Source organism: Aptenodytes patagonicus, chromosome 1 (assembly GCF_965638725.1).
Source record: "Aptenodytes patagonicus chromosome 1, bAptPat1.pri.cur, whole genome shotgun sequence".
Lineage (NCBI taxonomy): Eukaryota > Metazoa > Chordata > Aves > Sphenisciformes > Spheniscidae > Aptenodytes > Aptenodytes patagonicus.
In genome coordinates, this window is record NC_134949.1 from 203336706 (window position 1) to 203348744 (window position 12039).

At 42.6% G+C, this 12039-nt stretch overlaps 1 protein-coding gene across 5 annotated transcripts in view; it reads left to right on the plus strand.

The window, feature by feature from the left end:
* Window positions 1-12039, plus strand: part of KATNAL1 (katanin catalytic subunit A1 like 1) — a 46177-nt gene that overhangs the window by 15732 nt on the left and 18406 nt on the right. For 3 of the 5 annotated variants that reach the window (XM_076364304.1, XM_076364303.1, XM_076364307.1), the window contains 2 exons: window positions 3905-4065; window positions 6029-6197. In XM_076364304.1, the coding sequence (XP_076220419.1) occupies window positions 3905-4065; window positions 6029-6197 (330 nt within the window). The remainder of the gene's footprint in view (window positions 1-3904; window positions 4066-6028; window positions 6198-12039) is intronic. The other 2 variants (XM_076364306.1, XM_076364305.1) reach the window with 1 other exon arrangement.

Sequence of the window (12039 nt, forward strand, 5' to 3'; positions counted from 1 at the left end):
GGAGGAGGTGATGTGGCTGGCAGGGGCGGCTGGTGTACCAGAGCATGGCTCTGGGGAGCAGGCAGTTTCACACAGTAGCTGAACCCAGTTAACATCCTGCCGTGCCCAGAGAGGCCAGGGTCTTCCCCACCTAGTCTTCCCTCCAGCTGTACCAGCTTCTCTCCCTCCTCTGCACCCTGCCATTCTTTGTCCTGGGATTCACCTGATCACAGGATAGCAAGCCAGTGGAGCTTGCTAACCCAGCAAAAGTGTCCTTTATTTTCTTTTTACCCTCCTAGGCTAATTTTCTGCCATTTTACCAAGCTGGGTTACTGTATTGAGATGCCAGAATTGAATCCAGAAGAGCAGCAGCAGAGTGTGGTTGGGGAGAAAAAGTGAGGAGAAGCAAGATCCTCCTGTTTGTTTGGGAGTGGTGAGCTGTTAACTCGGCCCACACTATCTCCTGAAACTGCTTAAACATGAATAACCTAAAAGCTTTCTTCAGGTCCTCTAGAACCTGAGCTGGAGCCCTCTGAGTGCTCTGGCACCCCAGGGAGGGGTGTGATTTGGCAGCAGAGACTGGGTGAGTCCAGATCAGTGATTTTCCTGTTTGCAGCTTTCCGAGGTTGCTTCAGAGTAGCACTGATCACTCAAAGGTGGTGCTCAGTCACCTCTGTAATTACGACACAGCCCTTCTTGGCTCATGTCTGGGTTATTTGTTTCTCAGCTGCAAGAAACTCTTTCTGCACCTGTTTCATCTGACTTGGTTTCTTTAAGGCCTCTAGGAATTTATCAGGTGGTTTTCCTTTGTGGTCCTGTTGTTTGAGTACATTGAGGGTTTTTTGTTGGTTGGTTTGCCAGTTACTGAGTAAGCGGTAAGGGTGTCTATTTCAGGGGTTGGTCTGCTCAGGTCTGGGTAAGAGATGGCCAGCAGTTGTTAGTCTGTTTTCAGCTTCCAAGGCATCAAAGGTTCGCTTTCTCTCAATTTTCAGATACCATCCTCCTTGCTGGTCCAAGAGAGCTGAATGACAGCACTACAGCCCTCAGTGCTGGCAAGTTGTTTTCCACCAACTTTTCCACATGTGTTGGAAGGGTGATAGGAGGAATCCTGTCTGTATTCCTGGAGCACTGGAGTAGGAAGCGGCTGTCTTTCATGGAGCCGTGCCCTGGAGGATTTATGCTGTATCATTCCTTTGTACCTCACAGCAGCTGTTTGGCTGGATTTATTTTTGGACAGGAGGGATGCGTGTTAGACAGTTTGGAGGAACCAAGTTAGTAATCAATCACATTTGTAACTCAGCTGGAAGTTCTTGCACTGGGGGATATGTCTGCTGATTGTGTGATGAGAAAGCAAAGAGAGCAAAGCAGGGCGGGGGGGCCATGTCAAGCATTGACTGTCTTTACTAGAGCAATCCTGCCTGAGCTGGATGTCCTGTGTCTTTGGAAAGATACAGCTACCCCATCTGGAACAAGCAAGAAGGCTGCTTTGCCCTGTGAAATGATCAAGCTCTTCCCATACCTAAGGCTCCTTTTGTATAGATGCATGTAGAGCTCCTGGTGAAGTAAATGCAGTGTAGCAAGAACTGTGCAGGGCCTTGCGGATTTACCCTTCACTTTGCTTCTGTCCTTACTGATATCTTGCTGACAGCAGTCACATATATTCTTCTTAAACAGGGTTTTAAACCAGAGAAGAATTTCTTTGTGCTGCTGAAATCTCCTAATTTGTCCTTGTAGTGGGAAAATTCCTGGAAAATATTACAGAGCAGAATGATACGTTGCTGTGGGATGTACCTGGTAGTATTTTAGGAGAACTGTAGCTTCCAGAAAGAGGTGATGTGTGTTTGTTACTGAGTGCTGTTGTTAATCATTTGTTCTTTTCTACACCTTACCCACCAAACAGTTATGTCAGCGCTTTCTGTCTTGAAGTTGCCCCCCACACACCTAAAGTGGAGGGCTGCTGCTGCTGTTTTGAATATGTAGAGTGGGGCAGGTGAAGAAAGGCACCATTCTGAGAGGGGAAGTGAGAGTGTGAGAGAGAAGTGGGACGAGCAGGTGAAAATCAGGCTGGAAGAGGCGTGCTTCTAAAAGTGTGTTGACAAGACACGGCACCCTGCATGTGCCCAACGTGGTTCCTTTCCAAGCACACAGGGAGACGGTAAGATCTCAGGCTATGGGCCACATCTTTTCACCAGTAAGCACCATTAGGAAGAACAGTCCTAAGATGTGATGCTGTTTAGTACTAGTTCCCTGATTTGCTGCTGTTGTAATCTCGGCAGACAGGCTGGATTTGCAGACCTCTATTCTCCTAATCCTCTCGATTACCCAGAATCTGCACAGCAAAAAGAGTCTGGATTTCAGGCAACATCATTGACATCTTTTGATACTGTCCTCAGTTGCCTTCCTCTGTTTGCCACAAAGTGAAGCCTTGTTGCAGCATTCCCAGGCAATATTTTTCCCAGCTCTTCTTCATGTGGATACATGACGTGAGCACAGCTGGGTGCCTGGTGTCTTTCCTTGGCTTTCTTGTAAGCTGACTTCAGATCCTGGGTTTTGATTCAGCCTTGTGGTGTACGCTAGTTGTAGCCTCACTCAGTAGCGTGCCTGGCGGCAGCCTGCAAATATCCTCACCATAGTGTTTCTTCATGAGAGCTTTTAGAGCCTATGTGCCTTTCCAGTGGATGGAAAGGTTCAGGATGTCTCTGTAGCTCCAGCTGCGAGCCTGTAACAAGCAAGATTCAGATTGGCCTAAGGTAATCCTAGCTGCAGAGTGCCAATACTGATTTCCAGGCATGCACAGCAATGCATGAATTAGTTTTAGCTGGGCACCAACACTTCAGTGAAGAGGTGACATCTGGGTGTTATGACCATCAAGCAGGTGAAAACCAAAGTAAGCGTGGAGGTTGATCCCACAGGGTGGAAAGCATCATTGAGTGATAGGTGGAAGACTGGTAAGGTGCAGTACAAGTGCAGTCAGGTGAGTCCTAGCACATCTTAAGCTAATGCACTGAAAGCTTATGCTTGTGAGCAAGAACGTACAATGCAGTTTTTTGCTGCTGGTGTGTACTAAGAACCGGTGACGTTAGCATACAAAACTTGAGCTTGTAACAAGCCATATCACTGAAACTTAGCAAATTTCTACACAGATTTTATTTTTCCTAGGCTTCATGGAAGAAAATTGAAATGAACAAATATCAAGTATTTGTTGATTGAATAATAATCTTGAAATTATTGCAGTAGTTCTAATTCCCTGACTAGTGGCAATAGAAACTTCAAGTACAAAAATCAGCTGCATAATTCTGCAACCTAATTTCTTTCTGAGACATAATTTCCTCTCATTTTTATTTCACTTACTTTACTTATCATTTGAACTTATGCTATAGGGTGTTAAAGTTCCCATTTTCTGTTCTAATCTTTGCAATCTGCCAAAGAATTGGCTTGTGCTTTGACTGTATGGTGATGTTGTGCCCCTCACAAAGTTTATTTTGTAATATTATATTTTAATGATTTAGCCAGTTTTATAACTAGGACCTTGGAGACTGTAATCAGAGAAGTTCTTCTATGCCCGAATAGTAGCAAATATGTTAAAGATCTGCCAACAGCACCCTTACTGGTATAAAAGTGTGTGTTTGTGTGCATACATGTCAACATGCACACGTAAATCTAAGCATCAGCACATTATGGAAGAGTGATTCCTGTGTTAGCAATCGTGTCTGGTCATGACATTGGCAAGCAGAAAGATGAACTCAACAGAGATTCAATTGTTTATGCTGTTGTTTAAGATCTATTGTCAGCCTGATAGGTGTGGGGTTTGTGAATGGAAGGGCTTGGGAGTCCCTGCTTTTGAGGGTAGCATATGTTTTGAGGTACGGTTTAAAAAAAAAGTTTGAATTGTAACAATTTTTAAATAATGTATGTATTTCTCAAGGTCCGACAAGAATTAGTTGAAGAATATGAACAAGTTAAGAGCATTGTCAACACTTTAGAGAGTTTTAAAATGGACAGGCCTGCAGATATCCCTGTATCCTGTCAAGATGAGCCTTTTAGAGACCCCGCTGTTTGGCCCCCTCCTGTTCCAGCTGAACACAGGTAATGAGAGGCTCAAGCAGAGTGGGTGGAATAAAGTTGGGTCGCCATAATGTTATGTTCTTTTTTGAATGCATTTGTAACATGAAAATCACATTTCATTTACCCCTTAGTCATTTGTAATAAAGAATAAATATAATTCATTGAGGAAAAAAGTAATTAAACTACAGTCGGATTTATTGCTGAAGTTCTAAAGCAAGTCACTCCTTTATTCTGGTAAGAGTGACTAGCTAAGTGCCTGGAACTAGAGCCTGCTGCAGAGGTAAGTGGGCTTTTGGTGACAGTTGCCTTTCTCATGTGCAGGGAGAAAACTTCCATTTCAGTTTATTTAAGCAGTTGAATTCATTGATGGCTGAGGAGTCAGTAAGGAGCTGGAACTGAAGGATCTTGAAGGACATGGTGGTTAGAAATCACTCCGTAGCTACAGATAATATGACCTGTGTTTAATCCATTGGTTAGTTTTATTGCTAAACATGTTCTGTTATACATGGTGTTTCTCTTCTGTAGCCATTTTTAAGGTAACTTTAGTTAGCTAATAGTTTTCTCAAAATAGATGCTTGTGCATTTTCTGAAATCCCTATTTTCACCGTCATAGAGCTTGACACAGGTTGCTGGAAACAACAAATCCAATTTAAAAACAAGAATAAGATTTATCATGCCAATGTTTTTCTAAGTTTATAATAGCAAAGGATTTTAATGTGTGTATACTCACATAAGCAAAGGAACAAAGTAAAATGAGAGATCTTGGTTAACAGAAAGAAATGCCAAGTTTATTTGTAAATTTATATGCTTTATGATTATCAAACAAACGGATCTTCGCTTTTCAAAAAACCCTAAGAATGTAAGTGTAAAATAACATTAACGCTGATTACTTTTGTGAGTGGTAGAAATGATTATCAGAATTTTTGTGGTAATGTTACATGAAGTGCAAGATATATTTATTCTTGTATCTTTCTTAGAGGTAAAGGCCCAATAGTTCATCCGCTTTTTTAAGCTGGAATTTAAATCTTGTGCAAATGAGTAAGGAAAATTAGCCATTCTTCTATGCTGTTAAGTTTGATGAAAATGTGTACAAAGCAAAATGTAGCAGTTGTATCTAGCAGTGTATTTAAGTAGGTACTCTTTTTAAGCCATATTCCAGGAAACTGTTTTTAGAGTTAGCAAATTTTGAGTTACTGAAAACAAGAATCAGTAGAAGATTTAATAGGGGACACTAATTAAAGTTGGGTGATATTCCTGGTCATTTATTTTAGTTCTATATTTCAAGTCCAATCCCTAGAGCAAAATGACTGACACCTTGTCTTTCTCCTCGTGCCACTGCTGAGTTCTCTTTGACATTGTGGGTGACGCACACAAGTATAGGTGGTTGCAGTTCGGCTCTGTTTGCTTTTGCTTTCTAGGCAATTTTTACATTTTGACATTTTCACACAGGGGAATGAAGTCAGAGGTAGGAGGATTGTTTTAAAATTCTCCCTCCTTTGTTTTGGGCCCTGTCAAAGCTATTAGCCAGCGGGGTTTTTTTTTGTTTGGTTGGGTTTTTTTTACCAGGAATGTCATCTGGTTGTGTAGAACGTGGGCATATGAATGTAGCCTAATACAATCTCCTGGTTTGGAGTCAGAGGAAACTACAGTTTGAAGACTTTTACTAAATTGTTTCCTCTTTTGTTACATGTGTATTGGTTTGTTGTAAGATTGGTTAGGAGTACTGACCTAATAGTATTGTTAATTTTCTTTTTTTCCACTGTTGAAACTTTTTTTCCTTTTGTATTTTTTTATTACTTTGGGTGTCAGACAGAAGCAGAAATATGTTGCTGGATTTGCAGATATAGGGAGATAAGACTTAGGGGCTTGTCAGCTTTAGTAATAATGCACTAAGGGAATTAATGAAATATTAGAATCCTTCCTTCTTAATGTTGCTCTTTTTTCACTGTTTTAGCATGTTTTTGTTGTGGTTGCTTGTTGTTAGGGCTCCACCTCAGATAAAACGTCCCAACCGAGAAGTAAAACCTTTGAGGAAAGAATCACCAGGATTGCAGCCCCGTGGGCCTGCGGGCAGAGCACACGCGGTATCCAAGGGTGAGAAGTCTGCAGGCAGCCGCGAAAGGGAATCTAGAGCTAGAGGAAGAGATGACAAGGTAAGAAGTGGGAAAGAATGTGCGGGGGGAGGAGTTATGGTGCAGCATGTGGCAAAGGGAAGCATTCTTAGTTTTAGTTATTTAATACAGATAATAATAAAAAGCCACAATAATCCCGTGCAAGAAAACTTGGTGCTTTCCTCTTGCCTCATGGACAAAGCATGTATCATGGGGATATTTAGTAATAATGACACCAAATTAAGGAAAGTTCTGTCATGTTTGCTCTGTCTTGATTTGAGATTTTTTGATATGGAGGAAGCATGGTGGCCTGTTGCTGGGGGTTTCTTACAATCTCAGTTAGACCATGGGCTTGACTCTAATCTGTTAGTGTCAATCAGGCATAAAGTCCCTTCTCCTCCTTCTCCCCCACCCTTTTTTTTTTTTTTAAAAGGAATCCAATTCAGGTCTTTCGTAAAGATTTCCATGTAAAAAGTGCAAAAGTGAGACCAGTGCCCTTCTCTAGAATTTAAGCATTATGAATGGAGTTGCACAGTACCATTGCCTCTGCCATACCATAGTAAAATTTAGGTGTGCCTAGAAGTCCAGGCTAGTTCTGTAAATGCATTGATGCTAGGTAAATCTGTGCCAAATTACTTGAAGGTATGTATTTGAAAATGATGTGAGGAAGACGTAGTAAAAGCAAACTCTTAGCAGCTTTCATTTTCTTTAGTTTATGAAAAGGGGTTTGTATTTATTATAGCATTTAGGAAGATGCTTCTTGGAAAGGATTTGTTTTGAAAATAAAAACAATGACATGAATTAGAATAAGTTGGAGATTCTTTCCTCTGAAGACCTATGAAAAAGAAGCAGTAGTGAAGTGAAAGAAAAGGAGAAACAGTGATTCTCTATCAAGTAGTGATGTCAAAGGCAGGACTGTTTTGTGGCTGAAAAAAATGTCTGTGTGCAAATTGCTGTTTCTGAGACACTTGCATTTTTAAATTTAACTGTGGAGTCAGTGCCAGGAACCCAAGGAATCTGTGGTATAAATGATACAAGTCGAGAGTGTACTGAAGCGGCTTTACATTCCTGACAGATATAAGAAATCCCTTCCTATGGGGGGCACACAGTATTGTACAGATCTTGACAGATGAATAAGAAAGTATTTAGGCCAGTTTTCTTCCAGATGAATTTGGTTAGTCCCTTCATGGCCTTTCTACTACAGGTTGCTTCTTCACAGCGCAGAAGGAACTCAAAGATACGCTTTTTCCATCATGAATTGCTTTTCTGATACACATGAAAAATATTAAGTAATCCCAGCCCTTATTACCATCAGTAGGTAGGGCCAGGCACATTTTCAGCAGTGCCACTGAGTGACTGCACAGATCAAGCATTTTAGAAATCTCTCTACCCTGGATCCATAAGATTTAAAATAACAACTGTGCATTCTGCAAGCTATAAAAAGCTTGTGAAGATCTGTGAAATTATTTACAGTTCTGCCAGCTATACGGGGAATTGGAGTCATGGTGTGTGACAGGTTCACCAGATGTGCTTGTGTAAGGCAGCCTTCAAAGTCTTAGCTCTAATGAGGGTGAACTCTGCTCTCGAAGCTTTCCAGTGATGAGCATTATAGGGCTTTACTGTAAGAAGCCCACAACAACATGACTTGTACAATACTTGTCTCTGGGAATAATGTGATTAGCAACACTACTGCTGTGAGGTGGAGGAAGGGTCATGAAGGTGTTCCATTTAATATGGTACATTTTAAACGCTGCTTTTATCTGAATAAATTGGTCACTAGGTGGCAGAAGGAAAATATGTCTACTCTTCAAACAATACCAATACATGTTCTCTTATTTTCCCCTTTGTCTAGCTACTCGGTGGTTATTTTACTTTCTTTGTCTGGGGTATGTACCCAAAAATCACCCCAGGTTACAAATTCTCACGTGTTACATGATGATTTTTGTAAGGGATCCATGATTTTCCTTTGAAGAAAATTCTGAATGAAAGAGGAAGTAGCCAGGCATGGGAAGTGAAAGAAGTTAGTGCAACTTTCCATATTTTACACACAGGCATGAAAATAGGTTTAACTTCCCTTTCAGTTTTATCCTTCCTTAGTTTGCAAGTGTTTAAGTTCTTCAGTTTGTGAACTTAAAGCTACAAGAAGCGTACCTCTCTAGCCTAGTATGTTGAATCAAAGAGGTTCGGTAACTCTTCATGTTCAGTTAAAAATAATAGGGCAAAACTGAAGCTTCAAACTAAGTAACCAGCTATTTCTTTTCTCATAGTAAATGTTTCAGCTCTGTAGTTCTTGAGTTTGAGTGCTTGGCTGGGACTACTTAGAACATGTAATGAACTTAGATGCCATATCCATTTCCTAAGATGTTGGTTGCAGTGTAATAGCTTGTATGCTGTCCTGGCTGTAATATCACAACGTAATATGCATATTTATTTGTGATATTTTTCAAGATAAATACAGGCATAGTATGTATGTTTAAGAAGTGTTTTGCCTCACTTGAGGCAAATGCCTTCTTTCACCGTTTCTCCTCCCCAGACTGTATCATCTTTTCATTCTGGGATATGAATTATTTTCATATTGGGATAAGGAGTTTTAACCTGACTATGCCTGTAAAATGACCTTTTGTAGTGCTATATAAAATAATTTTGAACTGCAACCCACCGGATGGTGTTTATCCACTAAACCCTTATATTTATGTGTTCCTTTTTCTAAAATACTGCTTTCAAGTGCTTCTTCCTTCTTAGTTCCACTGGAAATTATTAGGCTTGTTCTCAGGGTACCTTCTGCTGAATCATTGCCATGAATTTTAGCTTCGGTTCAATAGTTCAGCTTAAAGAGGCAGCATGAATGCTACCTGTATGTCTTTTAGAAATTGCATAATACCATATCTAAGCACTAGAACACTTTTTTAGGAGTGCTCTTTAGATTATTTTAGATTGTCAGTGGATGAGGATGGTAGATATTGCGAAGGATATGAAATAAGCCAAGGGCTGTGCTGCCATATCAGTGAAGTGAATATTAAAATCGATGAAGATATGACTTAAAAAATTTAATTTTTTTTTTTGCTTGATTATTCTGATGTGCGTCATCAGATGTGAGATGAGGTAGTTGCATTTAAGTGGAAGCATAGGCCTCCATGCACTGGGACTGGAAGGCTGCATAATCTCCATCCGAGAATGCTGAAAGAACTGGTAGGTGAAATTGCAGGGTTGGGAGCAGAGATTTCCAGTAAAATTTATTGGGTCTGCTGTTGTCTCATGTGAATGGCGAGTTGTGTTGACCGTGCCTGTATTTAGAAGGGGAAAGGCAACTGGAGTTGTTAATTTTATCTAAACAGTGTGCAAAGTTTTACAACAAATTTAGAATGGACGAAAAGTTAAAGACTTGGGACTAACTGGAAAGTGGAATAAAGTGAAATATGGTTTCTTAAGCAAAGGTGTTGCCTTTGCCAGCACTTTCTTTATAGAGTTCTAGTTAATGTCTTAGAGAAAGAAATTCATCTACCTGGATGCCACATTGGAAGCAATTAGTTTATCTAATTGCTAGTTATCTGAGTTATATAACTAGTTTATCTGAGTGCACCCTCAGTAAGTTTGCAGACGACACCAAGTTGGGCGGGAGCGTTGATCTGCTCGAGGGTAGGAAGGCTCTGCAGAGGGACCTGGACAGGCTGGATCGATGGGCCCAGACCAATTGTATGAGGTTCAACGAGGCCAAGTGCCGGGTCCTGCACTTTGGCCACAACAACCCCATGCAGCGCTACAGGCTTGGGGAAGAGTGGCTGGAAAGCTGCCTGTTGGAAAAGGACCTGGGGGTGTTGGTCGACAGCCGGCTGAACATGAGCCGGCAGTGTGCCCAGGTGGCCAAGAAGGCCAATGGCATCCTGGCCTGTATCAGCAATAGTGTGGCCAGCAGGAGTAGGGAAGTGATCGTGCCCCTGTACTCGGCACTGGTGAGGCCGCACCTCGAATACTGTGTTCAGTTTTGGGCCCCTCACTACAAGAAGGACGTTGAGGTGCTGGAGCGTGTCCAGAGAAGGGCAACGAGGCTGGTGAGGGGTCTGGAGAACAAGTCTGATGAGGAGCGGCTGAGGGAACTGGGGTTAGCCTGGAGAAAAGGAGGCTGAGGGGAGACCTCATCGCTCACTACAACTACCTGAAAGGAGGTTGTAGCGAGGTGGGTGTTGGTCTCTTCTCCCAAGTAACAAGCGATAGGACGAGAAGAAATGGCCTCAAGTTGCGCCAGGGGAGGTTTCGATTGGATGTGAGGAAAAATTTCTTTACTGAAAGAGTGGTGAAACATTGGAACAGACTGCCCAGGGAAGTGGTGGAGTCCCCATCCCTGGAGGTATTTAAAAGAGTAGATGAGGCACTTAGGGACATGGTTTAGTGGGTGGTGGTGTTGGGTCGACAGTTGGACTCGATGATCTTAGAGGTCTTTTCCAACCTCAATGATTCTATGATTCTATGATCTAGTGAGTGTGTGGTGTAGAAGAATTGTGAGGTGGGGAGGAATTAGGCAGCAAGGGGAATGTAAACAAGTGGTACTGAAAGAAGAAGTATCAGTCAACTGGCAAATCATTTATGGATTCCCTCAAGACTAGAGATTGACTCTTGTTTTATATTTAAATAGAATCATAGAATCATGGAATTGTTTAGGTTGGAAAAGACCCTTAAGGTGATCAAGTCCAACCGTTAACCTAGCACTGCCAAGTCCACCACTAAACCATGTCCCTAAGCACCTCATCTACACGTCTTTTAAATACCTCCAGGGATGGGGACTCAACCACTTCCCTGGGCAGCCTGTTCCAATGCTTGACAACACTTTCAGTGAAGAAATGTTTCCTAATATCCAATCTAAACCTCCCCTGGCACAACTTGAGGCCATTTCCTCTCGTCCTATTGCTTGTTACTTGGGAGAAGAGACCGACATCCCCCTTGCTACAGCCTCCTTTCAGGTAGTTGTAGTGAGCGATGAGGTCTCCCCTCAGCCTCCTTTTCTCCAGGCTAACCCCAGTTCCCTCAGCCACTCCTCATCAGACTTGTGCTCTAGACCCTTCACCAGCTTCGTTGCCCTTCTCTGGACACGCTCCAGCACCTCAACGTCCTTCTTGTAGTGAGGGGCCCAAAACTGAACACAGGATTCGAGGTGCGGCCTCACCAGTGCCGAGTACAGGGGCACGATCACTTCACTACTCCTGCTGGCCCCACTATTTCTGATACAGGCCAGGATGCCATTGGCCTTCTTGGCTGCCTGGGCACACTGCCGGCTCATGTTCAGCTGGCTGTTGACCAACACCCCCAGGTCCTTTTCCAACAGGCAGCTTTCCAGCCACTCTTCCCCAAGCCTGTAGCGCTGCATGGGGTTGTTGTGACCCAAGTGCAGGACCCAGAACTTAGCCTCGTTGAACCTCATACAATTGGCCTCGGCCCATCGATCCAGCCTGTTCAGATCCCTCTGTAGAGCCTTCCTACCCTCAAGCAGATCACTCCCGCCCATTATAAATTAATGGCCTTGGCACAAAAAAGAGGCATGTGCTAATTAAATTTGCTGATGACACCGAGTTGGGAAGCACCATCACCGGAAGATCTGAATGAGGCTGTTGTGCAGGAAGAATTGGATGAGTCTGTGGTGGAGTCATGGAAATGGGATAATGTTCAGCGGTGCAGAGCACCAGGCTGTGTACTTGGAGACTACAACAAGAATTTCTGCTAGAAGCTTGGAGCTCAGCAGTGGAGGAGAAGAAAGATTTGGACATGTCAGCAGAAATCAGATCAGGCTGAACTTTCATTTGGCACATCACCTTTTCCTGGTGGTGATGGGAAGGGCTGGCTGCTGGAGTGAGGCACAGCCAGGTGCCACCTTTGGCTTTGGCAGCAAGGGGCG